Below are 17,744 nucleotides of genomic sequence, written 5' to 3'. Positions count from 1 at the left end.
GAGCGAGTTTCCCACAGCTTTCGTTTGAAATTCATTCTCTTGGTTATTTAAAAAAACAACAGACTATATATAAACAAGCCAAATATACAAAGGGATTTTCTTTCTTTCTTTCTTTCAAGATTTTATTTATTTATTTAACAGAGAGAGAAGTAGGCAGAGCGGCAGGCAGAGGGAGAGGGAGAAACAGGCTTCCCTCTGAGAAGGAAACCACCCCCCCCTCCCCCGTGCGGGGCTCGGGGCTCGATTCCAGGAGCCTGGGATCATGACCCGAGCTGAAGGCAGCCCCTTCACCGACTGAGCCGCCCAGGAGCCCCAAACCGCCTCTTTTTTTTTTTTTTTTTTTTTTTTCTTTTTTAAAGCAAACTTAGGCCGGCTTCTGCAGCGCGAAGAAAACACGCACTGAAGTGACGGCTCAAGACTTTCTCCGAGAGAGAAAAGGAGTCACGCACGTTCTACACAGGGAGAAGAGGTGGGAACAGCGCGGGGACCAGTCGCGCCGAACCCCCAGTCCGCCGGGCTTCCCACGCAGGCTCCGCGCCTCTCGGGCCAGCCACTCGGAACCGCCACCAGGGGTCCCCGGGGCCGCGGGTCGGAAGTCAGCTTCCCTCCCACCTTGTCCTTGTAGCAGCTCCGCCCCGCTGCACCGTCGGCGCCAAAATCAAACCCGCCTGGGCCCGCCCCGCCCCTCGCCTCGCGCGCAGGCCCAGCCACCGGAAGACCCGCTGCCGGCGCCATGGTAAGAACTGAGGTCGCACTCCCTGGTCCCGCGCCTCCCCAGTCTCCGGGCCGCAGAGGCCCTACGCAGCTTGGGGCCTCGGCGGTGTTGGGGTGCTTGGCTGCTCTGTTGGGGCCGCCGGGCCGACATAGCTGGGGCCCAGGGCCTGCGACCCCCGCGCCCCTGGGCCTCTCCGCCCCCCTACCCCCGGCGCTGCCCTCGGAGCACACCCGAGAAGCGTTGGCGAACGTGGCCCGGTGTGCCTCACAAACTTAGCGACCAGTCAGAGCACGAGTCGCTTCAGAACCCGAGCCTCGGGCTCCCGGGGTTTGGCCGCCCAAGCTGCAGCCTCTTAGGAAGAACCGGGAAGGGTGTGAGCGGGACGGACCGAAGCCTTGGATCTTAATGGCTCTTGTGTTTTGACAATTTAGGGGTGCCATGTATTGTAGTTCTTAGAGCACGTTTCTGAATGGCTCACGATTTCAGCAGTAACCTAGCAAGTCTTTTATGCCAGTAAGATTTCTTTGAAGATTGCTGCTTTTTCCCTAAAGTTCAGTTTCCCTTTTGTGCTTCGGATTGCTAGTTGTTTGGTCCCTTTATTAGAGAAGCACTAGAGAAGCAAGCCTTCCTTGCATACCATGATAGGTTAAGTCCTGGTAAGATTCCAGATCGACCTTTTATCTTGGTGAATTTAATGTCTTAAACCTCATCAAATCATTTTCATAAACCTTCAGTTTGGTGTCATTTTTTTTTCTGCTTCTGTTGGCAGAGAATCAACATCTAATTAAATGGATCTAAGATTTTAATATCTTAATTTAGTTAAGTGGCCGTTATTTTGCTGGGCACGGATCTAGGTTGTACGGTATTTATTTGAAGATACTTGCCCAGATGCAATTACAACTGATAACGGCTTCTTTGTGGTTAAACTAACAACGCAGCCACCTGCGCATAAAGTGGTCTCAGAAACAACAGGACCACAGTTAAATCTGTTGCCAGTGCTGCGTGATTGCATGTTTCTCATAGTTACTGGTCTAATACAACTGACAGAACTATGCAGCACAAATGCATTAACTTTATCCTTTTACCTAATCTACCTTTATATTTGAATCACCTTCTATACTAAATGGTAATATGCTGTTAACTATTTTCAGATGATTACCTCTGATAATGAAGAAACATGAAATAAATTAGAATAAAATTTTGAGACATCCTATTTTTTATGTATGCTGAAGAAGTAAGTTTAGTGTTACCTTGATCAGAGACAAGACAAACCTTTGTTCTCTTTCCTGATTGTGAGTTAGTAGCTGTTTGTTTTGATTTGGTAGGCTTCGTGAATAAACAGTTATAAATCAAGGCATATTTTTGGAATCGGAGAAATGCAATGTACTCTCTCAGTTTTGAGGGCAACAGATATCCTCTATTTTAATTTTTCAAAATTTTATTGTAATTGGGAAACGGGGCTGATTTGAGGAATTCTGTAACTCCTAATTGGAGGTTTCTTAAATGTATGGTTTTTTAAGTGGTTTAAAATACAGGTTTCCGGGGCACCTGGGTGGCTCAGTGGGTTAAAGCCTCTGCCTTTGGCTCAGCTCATGATCCCGGGGTCCTGGGATCGAGCCCCACATCGGGCTCTTTGCTCTGTAGGGGGCCTGCTTCCCCCTCTCTTTCTGCCTGCCAGCCTCTCTGCCTACTTATGATCTCTGTCAAATAAATAAATTAAATCTTTAAAAAAAAATACAGGTTTCCCCCACTCTTTGAAACTAGCATTCCTATGAAGCCTTTTGTAATCTGAAATGGCATGAGGTGAGGAAGCAATTATTAATTTATACGGAAAAAATTTTTGAGCATTCCTAGACCCCAAAGAATAACTTCTTAGGCTTAAAAAAATTAACTTTTTTTCCCTCTCAGGCTTTTGGGATACCTTAGGACAGAACTTGCTAACAGGGGCACAAAATGAGATACAGCCCAGATTCTCACCGACACAGTTCAAAGCTGTGGTAGCTTATGCTTGAGGTGCTGAATGTAGTTCCCAGGGAAGGAACATGGCGGGCCCTTCGCAAAACAAACGCTCAACACTATTTTCCTATTTTCGCTTTTTGTCTTTTTTCATACCAGTGAAAATACCCTTATGATATCTTTTGATTAGTGAAAACAGGTACTAATGTAGGTCTGAAAAGTGGGGATAGCTGTATGTTGGTCAGCCCAAAGCTTTGTTGTTCTCAGGTCAGTTCTTGAGTCCCCTGCCTTATTAATTTGAACGCATCTCTAACTTACATTGTCAGCATATTTTCTTTAATATTAAGTATTAAAGGAGCCCCTGTTGATTTTTTGGAGAAATTTCTAAATATGAATTAGCATGGCATCCTTTTTACATTAGTTATTTTAATTCTGGCCATGATACTGTCCTACTGTGGTTAATTATAAAAACTATTTCCACTCATGAAAGAGGCTAACAAATTAGCCTGAGAACAATGTAAATGGATGTTACAGCTCATCCATATTTCTTGAGTAACTATTGTAGCTACTGAACTGAGTGATAAGAGCTTTCGCAAAACTGTGTGCTTCCAGGACTCTACACTGTCTCATGGTCTGTGTCTTGGTGGCAGATTCTTGTGGAGTCTGTGAGTCTCTCCGGGGAGCAGTTTAACAATACCAAAATATCTGGAGCTTTTCCTTAAGCTTTGGATCTGTTTTTCACTGATGTAGCCACAGACTAAAGCCCTAAAGGGATCCTCACTGCCCCACAGTGACCCTGACTCACCTCTAGATTCTGGGGTGAGAAGAGCAGTATTCTCAATCCCAGCGCCAGGTAAAGCACCTGGAGAGGCTCTTAAAAACTTGCAGGCCCAGGCCTGGCCTCAGAGATTCTCTTTCAATTCATATAGCATGTGCCTTGGCATCAGTACTTTTTAAAAGCTCCTGAGATGATTCTAATGGCAGTTTGAAACCCACTAGATTAGAGAAATGAGCCAAAAGAGCCTTCTTAACTGAGTGTGAATTTCATCCTTGGTTATTCTGATGCTGCTGAGGCCAGTGCGAAGGGGTACTAATTAAAGCAGGATTGAATGCTGGCTCTTGACTCTTGATTTAGTGAATAGGCCTGTATGATTTCTTAGAGAATGCTTACCTGAGATTTCTGTGATTTATCTCTCCAAGAAAGGCACCAAGTGGTTATCACAGAATTTTTTGTTATTAATTTACCCTGTATTGTATTTATGTGAGTGCCCTGGGTGTTATGGGATTTGGGAGATTGAACAGTCTGAAATTTTATGGTTAGGGCTTTAGATACATGGCCTTGAAGTCAAGGGGTGGCCTTTGTGTCTGCTCTAATCTAACACCAAGCTCTAGGAAAGCATGGGTAGTGTGTGTTCTGAAGAAATTTACAGTCGGCTGAGTCGGTTGAGAAAGACAAGTATACCAACTGATTTGATGAAGGTATGTTCTGGGAACACATGGAATGACACTCAGACTGTCCTGTGAGCTCACGGAAGCTCTTTTACAGAATAGTTGAACTAAGCCTTGGGAGACTTTTTGGAATTTTAAATAGGCAAGAGGAACAAGTGTTTTAGGACAGTTTTTTTCTTTTTTTTTTTTTTTAAGATTTTATTTATTTATTTGACAGATAGAGATCACAAGTAGGCAGAGAGGCAGGCAGAGAGAGAGAAAGGAGGAAGCAGGCTCCCTGCTGAGCAGAGAGCCTGATGTGAGGCTCTATCCCAGGACCCTGGGATCATGACCCGAGACGAAGTCAGAGGCTTTAACTCACTGAGCCACCCAGGTGCCCCAGAACAGTTTTTTTAAAACACAAAGTTGGGAAAGAGCATGCTGGGAGTAGAGAATTACAAGCACAGATCTTCCTCGGGATGCCTGGGTGGCTCAATCGGTTAAGCTTCTGCCTTCGGCTCAGGTCATGATCCTAGGGTCCTGGGATTGAGCCCCGCATCGATCTTCTTGCTCAGTGAGGACCCTTCTTCCTCTGCCTGCCGCTCCCCCTGCTTATGCTCTTTCTCTCTCTCTCTCTGGCAAGTAAATACATAAAATCTTTAAAAAAAAAAAAAAGTACAGATCTTCCTTAGCCTACAATGGAGTTACATGGTGATAAACCCATTGTAAGTCAAAAATATCATTAAATCAAAAATGCATTTAATACACTTAATGTATGGAACATCATAGCCTGCCTTAACCATGCTCAGAACACTTAGACATTAACTTATAGCTGGGCAAAAACATCTAAGACAAAGCCTGTTTTATAATAAAGTATTGAATATCTCATGTGACTTGTTGAAAGCTGTACTGAAAAGCAGAATGGTTGTGTGGGTACAGAATGGCTGTAAGTGTATGGGTTGTTTACATTATGGTCCCATGGCTGCCCAGCATCATGATGGTACCATACCACCTATTGCTAGCCAGGAAAAAGGTTCAAATTCAAAATTCGAAGTATGGTTTCTACAGAATGTGTGTCGCTTTCACACCATCACAAAGTTGAAAAAGTCAGATGATGGCAAGTCAGGGACTGTCTAGTTTTTGTATGACAGCTCAAGTTGCTTAACTCTCCACGTTATGGTAAAATTTGAGGTGGAGAGTGGTATCAGGTAGATTGGGGTCAGGTGGGAAATAGCCTTGTGTATCACTGCAGAGTGATTGTATACTTCCGCATGGTTCGGAGCCACTGAAGGCTTTTAAGCAAGGGAGAGGCTTGGTTAGATTTGGTTCTTGGCAGGGTGGAATTTGAACTTAGAGGGTGAGACAAAGTGTGGCCAGAGGGCTTGCCTACCAGTATGTTGCTGGAGGCAGAACCCGGAATAAAGGCCTGAACTGAGGTCAGAGTTGTAGGGATGGAGCAGACAGGGTGGATTTGATAAATAGTTCAGCACTAACATTGGCAGAACTTGGTGACTGGTCCAATATGGAGTAAGAGGGGTGAAGGAACCTGGGATGAGTGCCAGGCCTCTGGCTTGGCTAACAAGGTGGTATCTAACTGAGTTCAGGATCTAGAACAGCAGGTTTGGGGAGTAGATGTAGGAGAAGGAGAGTTCTTCTACCTTGAGAGAATTTGGCTTTTTTTTTTAAGATTTTATTTATTTACTTGACAGACAGAGATTATAAGTAGGCAGAGGCAGGCAGAGAGAGAGAGAGGGGGAAGCAGGCTCCCTGCTGAGCAGAGAGCCTGATGTGGGACTCAATCCTAGGACCCCGAGATCATGACCTGAGCCGAAGGCAGAGGCTTTAACCCATTGAGCCACCCAGGCACCCCAGAATTTGGCTTTTTTAAAAAAATTTTGTATTTCACCTTTGTGTATATATCCTGAATACGATATATAGTAAAATTCATTATCAACGGATTTTAGTTATGTGTTAACTACCTTAATTTTAACTTGGCTAAACTGTAGTTATAGAATAATAGTAAACTGCAGTAGGTTTCCATTTTCTACTTGAATAGTTTTTCCATTCTCCATCCTACCCACCACAATGCTACTAAAATGTCATCTTACTAAAATGTAGCTGTAATCTTGTCACTCTCCTGCTTTTGAGGTTGCTCAATAGCTTCTCACCATCTAGAATAACATACGTTCCCTTGGGCTGGACAGTCAGCATCCCATGATCTGGCCCCAGCCAACCTTTCTCCCCTTACCTACCACTCCTCTCTAGGCACCACACAGCAGTCATCCCTGAGTTCTTGTCTTTCTGGAACATTCCACATACTTCCATAACATCGTGCCTATGTGTGGTCTGCCCAGGACACCTTCTCACCATTTCTCAACTTGCCAAAATCCTTTTCATCTCCAACCTTTCTAGAGAGCCCTCAGCCTTCCCCAGGGTAGAATTCATTCTGTCCTTGTAGCAATTTGTGCAATGATCTTTTCATCATTTATTAGTTATGTCTATTTTCTCCGTGAGGTTGTAAGTCTTTTGAAGGTAAATACAGTGACATATCATTGGATCATTTGATAAATATTGAGTTTCTGTAAACTGCCAGGCTCTACCTTAACCACAGTTCTTTTTGTTTGTTTGTTTGTTTAAATATTTTATTTATTTACTTGACAGAGAGAGACACAGTGAGAGAGGGAGAAGCAGGCTCCCCGCCAAGCAGGAAGTCCGATGCAGGGCTTGATCCTAGGACCATGGGATCACAACCCGAACCAAAGGCAGATGCTTAACAACTAAGCCACCCACGCTCTATTTCTTTCTTTCTTTTTTTTTAAGATTTTGTTTATTTATTTGACAGAAAGAGATCACAAATAGGCTGAGAGGCATGCAGAGAGAGAGGAGGAAGGAGGCTCCCTGCCAGGCAGAGAGCCTGATGTGGGGCTCCATCCCAGGACCCTGGGATCATGTCCTGAGCCGAAGGAAGAGGCTTTAACCCACTGAGCCACCCTGGCGCCCCCCAGGCTCTATTTCAACCAGTTCTTCTTACTACACAGGCAGCACTAATCACAAGTCTTGGCATGTAGTAGTTATAATGAGTCTTTAGAGTTATCAAACCCATTGGCAGACAAGACCATAACATTTCAGATAATGTTTCGGACCAAGTTATTTTAAAATGCAGTCTTTTTTTTTTTTAATGCAGTGTTTACTTTTTTACTTTTGGGCTTTAGTCGAAGAAAAAAGGACTAAGTGCAGAGGAGAAGAGAGCCCGCATGATGGAAATATTTTTTGAAACGGTGAGTTGTTTTCTATAAGGTTTTTAGTATTTTATGTAATTTTCTCCTTAAGTGTATGTCAGTGTTAAACTGTACCTTTTTCATTAAATATCAATGCTGATCAATTTCCTGAGAAATGGATAAAATTCTGCAAATATTTTTTGTTTCTGTGAAGCTGTGGAGGAAGGAAGAACCCTACCCCAATGTTCACTTCTGTCCAGAATGATCTTTCTGAAGCGTATATTTGATTGTGTCCCCTTTCTGCCTGGAAATGATAATAGTTGACATCTACTGATTGCTTCCTAGGTGCCAGTCATTGTTCCGACCACTTGGTGTATGTTATCTGATTCCTTCTTTCTTAACTCTATGATCCTCATTCTATAGATGAGGACCTCTGAGACACACCCAAGTCCATGGGATCTCAAAAATTAAAAGCGGTAGTACTAGGATTCAAATCCCAGGAGGACCATCTGATTTTTAGAGGCAGTGCTAAATGCTGCCTCTTTACATTGATAAATCTGTCTGTAGTGTAATATATATATATATCATGGTACGTAGGCTCCCTTAATTTATTCCAGATATTTGTGCCTGCCACTAACAGGAAATAGGTTTGAAGTTTTAGGTCCTAAGTGGCAAAGCCCGGATCAAACTCAGGCACCTGGCTCTAGAGGCTGTTTTCTTTACCATGTTGCTTTATGTTGCTTTTTTTTTTTTTCTTTCTCCCAGGTTCAAGTCTAAATCTTTGGCTTACAAAAAACAGTAACTTCAACTTCCTGTGTCTTAGCATAATACTAACTTCAAAGTCTAATCTGGCCCCAACCTATGGTTGCTTTCATTATATACAGGTGTAAAGAAGTTGGGAGAAAGTGGCTAAGTAGAATATGAAATTAATAAGATAATTAGTGATAATACTTGACATTTTCATTTTGATAATGCAGATTATCAGTAGAACAAGCAAAACATTCTGGGGAGTTTTGTTTTAAAAACTACCCTCTAAGTGTAATCTTACTAATGTTAACCACCTGGAATGACTTACCAAAAGTCATTGGCAATTCAGAACAGAGTATCATATTAATAATGATGATTAGAAAGAGGTGCCTGGTGGCTCAATCAGTTAAATGTCTCTGACTCTTGATTTCGGCCCAGATCATGATCTCAGGGTTGTGAGATCAAGCCCAACATTGCTCTGCACTCAGCTCCAAGTCTGCTTTAGATCCTCTCCCTTTGCCCCTCCCCCTGCCCACACACATTCTCTCTCTAAAATAAATAAATGGAATCTTTAAAAAAAGAATAATGACTAGAAAGATAAATTGATGAACTCTACATGCGAAGATTATGACTATTCTACTGAGTCCAAATATTTTTCCTATGATCTCAGAAAAGTAGACTTAATTCTTGCTAGGCAATGGAAAGCTGGGAATAGTGGTGGGGGGAATGATTTTGTCCTTTATGATGTTGTTAATTTTCTCAAGTATCAAAATTGTTTCAGATTGAAAATTTTCAACCCTGCTATCAATTAATAATATGATACTGATGAGTATTACAGCTTCCAGAAGTTCAGTAGTCACTGAGTTTTTATGTAAAGCTAAAAATTGATACTGGTTTCAGTTCATTTATTCTTATATATTCATTCATGTGTATGTGCGTGTGTTTGAAGTTGCTAATGTAATAGAAAAACTGAAGAATGGCACGAGAACAATATAACTAAATGAGAAAGCACTTGCACCTGAAATCTGTTTTACTGAATAGCTTTGTGAACTTAACCAAGAACTTGACCTATGTCTCAGCTTCCTTGTTTATTAAAGAGGATGGTAATAATTGTACCCAGCTCACAGTGTTGGTGTGAGGGTTAAATAAGATAATCCATGTAAATCATCACAATGTCCAGGTCTTAAGTGCTTAATTAAACATCATCTAGCTTTAAAACTATGTGCCTTCCATCGTATCTTACACATGCTTTTATTTATTTACATATATAAGTTTTATAAATTATAGAAATGTTTATGTATGTGAATATACACACACACATACACGCACACACGCACGCACACACACACACATATATATATATAAAGAGCTAGAGCCCTTTCTGTTCATCTCTCCTTTATTAACTCTGTTTAATACTGTGGAGAACTAATATTTCCTTAAGACCATTTTCTCTGTTCACTTAAGGGGCCACATTTTAGTTCTGAGGCTAGTACTCTGTAAGCCCATTTATTTACATGCCAACCCCACAGGGGCAGCCAGTATGTTCAGAGCTCTTCCTTGAGGACCACATATAGGCAGATGTCTCAGTGAGTTCGTTCTTTTTTCAGGAAATCTAAATGTTTGCAAATAGATTTGATTGATTTTTAAAAATGCATTAGAGGTCTGAAGGCAGTAATTTATTGCATGTTTTCTGAGACCCTGAAGTATTTTCTTTAAATGGTTTATTTATAGATGTGCAAAAATTGTTTTCACACTGTAAGAGCAATGACAATGTTTTTCTTAGTTAACTAAATCTTAAGTGTAGTGAGATAAAGTTACTTCTTCCCATATTTTATTATGAAAGACAAAAGAATTTTACAGTTAATTCCTGGATGCCCAACACCTACATTCCAGCATTAACATTTTACTCTACTTACTTTACCACATATATATTCATCTGTCCTCTCCTTTATTCATTGGTATGTTCATTTTTGAGGGGGAGGAGAGGGAATACACTTTAAAGGAGTTCCTTATACATGCTGGGTACCTGTCTTTTGTCAAGTATGTTTCATGAATATTGCCTTCTGGTCAGTATTTGTCTTTAGTTTCTTTTTTTTTTTTTAAGATTTTATTTATTCATTTGTTTGACAGAGAGAGATCACGAGTAGGCAGAGAGGCAGACAGAGCAGGAGGGAGAAGCAGGCTCCCCGCTGAGCAGAGAGCCCGATGCAGGGCTTGATCCCAGGACCCCAAGATCATGACCCGAGTGGAAGGCAGAGGCTTAATCCACCGAGCCACCCAGGCACCCCGTCTTCAGTTTCTTAACACGCCCTTGCATGAGTAGAACTTTAAATCTTTATGAAGTCTATTTTCTATCCTATTGAAGTTACCTTTTCAAGTTTATTTTAGAAGAAATAGATCCTACATTTCCATTTAAAGCAATCACAGTAATTCTGTTATAATTACTGAATACTTGAGTCTTTTCAAATATTTCACTTTTGTTATTTAAGCTCTTTTCACCACTTCAATCAAGGCTTAGTACAAGAATAAAAGAGTGTTCGGGATGCCTGGGTGGCTCGTTCACTTAAGCATCTGCCTTCAGCTCAGGTCATGATCCTGGAGTCCTGGCCTCCAGCCCCGTATTGGGCTCCCTGTTCAGCGGGGAGTGTACGTCTCCCTACAGGAAGAGTGCTGCTCTTTTTGTGGGTACACTCTCTCTCTCTCTGACAAATAAATAAAATCTTAAAAAAAAAAAAAAGGAGTGTTCTACATAGATTTTTTCCAACTACAAGCAAGATTAAATAGTCTACATGTTTATCTTCCCATAATTTTTTTTTAAGATTTTGTTTATTTATTTGACAGAAATAGCGCATAAAAGCAGGGAGAGCAGCAGGCAGAGAGAGAGAGATGCATGCATCCCGCTGAGCAAACGGCCCGATGTGGGGCTCCATCCCAGGATCCTGGGATCATGACCTGAGCCCACTGAGCCACCCAGACACCTCTCTTCCCATAATGTTTTGCTTTGCATGTGGTGCACGTGCCACCTGTATAGGTGAATCATTGATAGGCACCCATGAATTGTATAATTTTCCTATTGTTTAGGTATAGCTCTTCCATAAAACCTTAAATGGAAACAAATCTTGACAGTTGTCTGTTTTGTTTTTATTTAGAACTGCTAAGTCTGTGACATATGATATATGCTAAGCAAATCACTGTCTTAAAGTGTCAGAGAAGATGATTATCTCATGTTAAAGAATTCATTATAAGTAATTTTTATATTTCATTAGGAAGATGTTCTTAACATTCTGCTCTCCAGTAACTTTAAAGAATTGTATGTTCATGCAAAATCTGTCCCTTTTAAGTACTGTTGAAGCTATCCAACAGGATAATTGCAGTTTCTTCTAACCCTAAAATGCTTGATTTCTGTTGCACTGTTCATTACCAGACATAGCTTTTATAGTACAATGTTTTATTAATATATGATGGTGCATATATTACCAAATATATGGTAGAAGATAAATACATGTTTTTCATCTCTTTTTAAACTTTTTTAAACAGAAAGATGTATTTCAATTAAAAGACATGGAGAAGATTGCTCCCAAAGAGAAAGGCATTAGTGAGTATCAAAGACATGCTGAGACATTTTGGGAAATATTGATCATCTCTTCTGCAATGGTCTTTCCTTTATGAAAACATGAATTTCTAGGGATGAAGACCGTAAAAACACTTCCATGATGTCCTTGGGCCATGGCCATGATTCTCATGTATGAAGTGTCTGCTTTAGAAAAATTTAAATGGAGTATGCATGCATACTTATACCTACACACACATCTATGCACAAATATACACATTTATTTATAGGCAGAATTTACTTCAAAAGAAGTAAAAACTGTTCATTTATGTTCTGGTATTTCTTAAATGTGACTTCATATTTTTACATGGTGTATTAGTTTTCTATTGGTGTTTAACAAATTACCCCAACTTGGTGGCTTAACACAATAGAATGTATTCTCTCATAATTCTGGAGGCCAGAAGTCTAAAATCAAGGTGTTGGTAGAGTTGGTTCCTTCTGGAGATTCTGAAGGAGAATCTATTTCATGCTCTTCTCCTAGCTTCTGGTGGCTGTCAGTAGTGCTTGGCATAATAGACACATCATTCTAATCTCTGTCTCTGTTTTCACATAAACTTCCCCCTTTGTTTTCTCCCTTTCTGTCTCTTATGAGGACATATGTCATTGAATTTGGGACCCACCCTAAGTCTAGGATGATTTCATCCTATGATCCTTAATTGTACCCTTTCTCCAAGTAAGGTCACATTCACAGGCTTTGGGAGTTATCTTTTGAAGGGTCACTGTTAAACCCACTATGTATGATATATTTATTTTTTTAAACCTTGTTTTCCTTGTATAAACTATACATCTTTATTTTAACAAATTTGAAAATTATAAAGTATATAATCAAAGTAAAATTTGTCCATAAGCCCTCTTTTCTGGGATCACCTCTATTAACATTTTGGTGTATTTTGATTTCTTATTCTTAGGTTCTCTCTGTCTTTGTATGCATTTATCTGTCCTTTTTTTTCCCAGAGGGAATCATGCTGCAAATACAGTTTTGTGTTCATGTATTTTTTCATGTAACATTATATCATCTACATTTCCCTATGTCATTTGCTTTTTCAAAAAAGATTTACAACATCTGCATCTCTAATGTTTCATTCTGTGACCACCTACTGTACCATAATTTGTTTAGCCTGTTGCTATTATTGAACATCTAGATGGTTCCCAAATTTTGCTGCTAAAATTAATGTGTACCATGCTATCTATAATTTTTTTTCTTAAAGAGCAGTTTTAGGTTCACAGCAAAATTGAGAGGAAGGTACAGAGAGGTCCCATATGCTTCCTGCTCCCCCTCTTCACATGCATAGCTACTCCTGTTGTCAGCATCACTCATCAGTGGTGCACTGCAGTTGACACAATGTAATCACCCAAAGTCCATGGTTTACATTGGGATTCACTTTTGCTGTCATACATTCTGTGGGTCTGGATAAGTGTTTAATGACACAGATCCATCATTATGGTATCATGCGGAGTATTTTTACTGCCCTAAAAACCCTTTTTGCTCCATCTATTCATCCCTTTCCCTCCTCACCCCTAAATTTTTTTCCACATCTCCTATTACTTCATTAGGAAATGTTCCTAGAAATAGAATAGAAAATAGAGACTTGGGGTGCCTGGGTGGCTCAGTCATTAAGCATCTGACTCTGGATCTCAGCTCAGGTCTTGATCTCAGGGTCATGAGTTCAAGTCTCACACTTGGGAAAAAAAAAAGAGAGAAAGAAAGTAGGGCCTTGTGTAGTTTTAGGCTTTTAATACGTACTCTCAAAGTGCCTTTAGGGAAGGTTATACCAAATTATATTAACGTTCATTTCTCAGAACTGTGTTTTCATTTTTAGAATCCTTGATATTTCATTTCACTTTGTACTTCTTTGCAAGTGAGGTTGGATGGTTTGCACATTTGGTATCAATTTTTTTTTAATTTATTAGATCTTTAGTTTTATAATAGATTTTGTTGTATTTGGGGATTTGCTATAGGAAAAATTGAAGTGGACGTTAAAATATGGATAATTTGGGGACGCCTGGGTGGCTCAGTTAGTTAAGCGTCTGCCTTTGGCTCAGGTCATGATCCTGGGGTCCTGGGATCGAGTCCCACATCAGACTCCTTGCTCAGTGGGGAGCCTGCTTTCCTTCTGCCGCTGCTCCCCCTGCTTGTGCTCTCTCTCTTCTCTCTGACAAGTAAATAAAATAATAAAATATGAATAATTTCTTGGTACAGTTTTACTTAATAGAAAGTAAGAATACGGGGCACCTGGGTGGCTCAGTGGGTTGAGCCTCTGCCTTCAGCTCGGGTCGTGATCCCAGGGTCCTGGGATCGAGCCCTGCATCGGGCTCTCTGCTTGGCGGGGAGTCTGCTTCCTCCTCTCTCTCTGCCTGCCTCTCTGCCTACTTGTGATCTCTCTCTCTGTCAAATAAATAAATAAATAAATATTTAAAAAAAAAAAAAGAAGACAGTAAGAATAGTTTGTGAATTTCAAACATTTATGAAATGCCTTCACATTTTTATATGTTATTTTTAAAAGCTTTCTGATTTTTTAAAAGATTTTATTTATTTATTTGGCAGAGAGAGAGAGACAGTGAGAGAGGTAACACAAGCAGGGCAAGTGGGAGAGGAAGAAGCAGGCTTCCCACTGAGCAGAGAGCCTGATGTGGGGCTGGATCTCAGGACCCTGGGATCATGACCTGAGCTGAAGACAGACGCTTAACAACTGAACCACCCAGGTGCCCCTCTTCTGATTTTTTTATCTTACTCCTACCCATAACATTCAGTTCACACGTTTTTTTTTCTTTTTTAGTTTTTTTTTTTTTTCTTCTTCGCAAAAATAGGCAATGCATGTTCATTTTTGGAAAAAATTAAGAAAAATGAACAAAAAAGAAGGAAATAAAAACTGTCTCTTACCCACAGTTTAAAGATAACCACTCTCTAATTAGTGCCTGTTGTCTTTTAACTTTATATTTTTTTATAATTCTACAAAGTACATTTTTAATGCATATATATATCCATGCCATTAAATACTTTATAACATAAATTTAATGGTTACATAGTATCCTGTCACAATAAAATACTTTGAAAAGTCCATTTATTGGACTGGTTTCCGGATTTTTTTCTGTGGAAAACAGTGCTTTGACAAGCATCTCTGTGCATGTCCATCATTATTTTCTTTGGCTGAATTTTTAACAGTGGAATTTCTAAATAAAAGGTATGAATAAATCTAAGGTTTTAGATACATATTGCCAAATTTTCTTCCCATAATGAGAGTACCCATTACCCTGAATGTTTTATATTTTTTAGATATATTTAATTTAGTAGTCAAGAAATCATATCTCACTGCTTTACCTTGCATTTCTTCAATTATTAATGGAGTTGAACATTTTTGTTTATTGACTGCGTATTTTGTAGATGTCCATTGATATACTTTTGTTTTTCTGTTAATGTGTTTTGCCTTTTTTGTTGTTATTTTTAAAAGCTCCTTATTTGTTAATTTATTAATCATTGATCTGTAGTATTTGTTGCAAGTGTTATCTTTAGTTTTTAGCCTTTTCATTATATTTAGGATGTGTCAATATAGCATCTTTAAAAATGATCTCTTTTAGCTGCTATGTCAGTGAAAGAAGTCCTTCAAAGCTTGGTTGATGATGGTATGGTTGACTGTGAGAGGATTGGAACATCTAATTATTACTGGGCTTTTCCAAGTAAAGCTCTTCATGCGAGGAAACGCAAGTTGGAGATTCTGGAATCTCAGGTAAGCCACCACAATTAAAAATTACAGATCTGCTTTTTAGAAAAAGATTTTGTTTCATTTAATCTTCTTTTCATTTAGTGGTTTCCATTAAATTTTTAACATGCATTTTTTGAGTCAAAATCTAAGGATAATCAAGATCTCTTTCTCTTAAACAGTACAGGCTGCTTAGAATGTTTTAACTTTCATCCTTCCATATGCCATGGTATTATTTTATACTAATTTAGTTTCTTTTAGGGTTACAAATTAGATGGGAAGCTACAGAGAGTTCCCAAATACAGTTGATTCTTTAACAACATGGGTTTGAACTGTATGAGTCCACTTCCACATGGATTTTTTTTCGATACATGTAATATTGTAAATCTATCTTCTTTCTTATGATTGTCTTAACATTTTCTTTTTCCTAGCTTCCTTTATTGTAAGAATACAGTATATAATACACATAGCATACAAAATATGTGTTAAACAACTGTTTATGTTATTGGTAGGGCTTCTGGCCTACAGTGGGTTATTAGTAGTTAAGTTTGGGGGGAGTCAAAGGTTATATGTTGATTTTTGACTTCATGAGGGTCACTCCTCACCTCTGCATTGTTCCGTGGTCAACTGTTTAGTTCTCCACTAACCAAAAGTGGAGCATTCCTATGAAACCTTTTGTAAGCTAAAATGGCATAGAGAGAAAAAGCAATTACCATTAATCTGTATGGAAAAAATTTGAGTGTCCATGACCCCAAAAGTAGCCTCTCTTAGGTTTTTGTGATACCTGTAAGAAACCATCTTGCTAACAGATGCACAAAATAAATCAAGATAAAGCGCAGATGCTCATAGATACAGCTCAAAGCTGTGGAGGTTGAAACTGGAATGCTGAGTATCATTCCCAGGGAAGGAGCTTGGTGGGGCTACGCTCAGTGATCTGAGTATGTGCTGCCTCTATACTGGTTTGCTACAAAATGAACACTGAGACATTATTTTTGCTTTTATCTTTTTTTTGTAAAAGCAAAAATACTCTTCAGATTTTTCTGAATTAGCAAATTAGGTACGAATATAGGTCTTTCATAAAAGTAAAATGGCATAACATGAACTTTTGAAAAGTGATTTACATTTTGCATTTAGTGTGGTACATTTGTTACAGTTGATGAACAAACACTGATACCTTGTCATTAAATAAAGCCCATAGTTTACATTAGGATTCACATTCTGTATGTTATATGAATTTTGACAAATGCATAAGTGTCATGTATCCGCACTTACAGGATCATACAGAGTAGTTTCACTGCCCTAAAAATCTGTGCTCCAGTATTCATCCATCCTTCCCGCTCCCCTAATCCCTAGCAACCACTGGCATTTTTTACTATTCTATAGTTTTGCCTTTTTTGGAATGTCCTATTGCTGGAATCATGCAGTCTGTAGCCTTTTCAGATTAGCTTCTTTCACTTAGTAATATACATTTAAGTTTCCTCCATGTCTTTTGGTGGCTTGGTAGCTCATTTCTTTTTATTGCTGAACAATATTCCATTGCATAGATGTGCTGCAGTTTGTTTATGAATAAACAAAACTTGTTTTGTTGCTTCCAAGCAACATGTATTTTGTATTCTTGGTTGCTTCCAAGAACGTGTATTCTGTCTGCATTACGAGATTCCTCTACATTTGAATTTTATTTTTTTATTCTTTTATGCAGCTGAAGGGGTGAATTATCATGTGGCATTTACAGTGTATGCAAAAACTGGAACTTTAGGTAAATGGACTATGGACTTGTTTGGGGATGAGATAGGAAGAATTCTGATTCTCTGGAAGATAACAGGAATAGGAAAAGTTAATCAAGAATAGTAAAGGAGATGAATTTTTTTCTGTCTGGAAAGAATATGGGATTACATTTCTTCACAGGAAAATTCTGAAACACCACTTTTTTACAGTGTTGCTCCTGGGTTTAAGGTCAAAGTTTGTAGGCAGCCCTCGGTCAGTCTGTGTTTTTAATTATAAGCAACACAAACTAAGTCTGGCTGGGTTTAGCAGAAAAGGAATTTATTGGAAGATACAAGAAGGGCTTACAGAATCACTGGGAATGCTAGAAACCCAGTTCTAGAAGTAGGCAGGAACTGAGGGAAGGTGTACAGCCGGGCCACAGCCAGAGTTACACCATGAATCCTGTGTGGTGAGGATTCTGCTGCCCCAGAACCATGTCATGACCCCTGCACCTAGCTCTATTGACATTGCTGCCCTCAGATGATTCCACTGGTGCTCCTGACCCTGGCTAAAGAAGCAGATGTTGCTGCTGCCCCTCCCCCCCCCTCAAAAAACCTCAAAAATTTAAAAAGAAAAAAAAAAAAAAAAAAAAAAACTTCTGGCCTAGC

At 39.5% G+C, this 17,744-nt stretch overlaps 1 protein-coding gene across 2 annotated transcripts in view; it reads left to right on the top strand.

Moving 5' to 3' along the window:
- Positions 1-378: 378 nt before the first annotated feature.
- Positions 379-17,744, top strand: part of MND1 (meiotic nuclear divisions 1) — a 68,715-nt gene continuing 51,349 nt past the window's right edge. The window contains exons 1-4 of one of the 2 annotated variants that reach the window (XM_080797628.1): positions 379-736; positions 7,312-7,377; positions 11,602-11,659; positions 15,251-15,399. In XM_080797628.1, the coding sequence (XP_080653754.1) occupies positions 734-736; positions 7,312-7,377; positions 11,602-11,659; positions 15,251-15,399 (276 nt within the window). In that variant the 5' untranslated portion in view covers positions 379-733. The remainder of the gene's footprint in view (positions 737-7,311; positions 7,378-11,601; positions 11,660-15,250; positions 15,400-17,744) is intronic. The other variant, XM_080797629.1, reaches the window with a different exon arrangement.

Source organism: Martes martes (genome assembly GCF_963455335.1).
Source record: "Martes martes genome assembly, chromosome: 2".
Lineage (NCBI taxonomy): Eukaryota > Metazoa > Chordata > Mammalia > Carnivora > Mustelidae > Martes > Martes martes.
The sequence above is the reverse complement of the archived record's forward strand: the minus strand, read 5'-3'. Positions and strand labels throughout refer to the sequence as shown.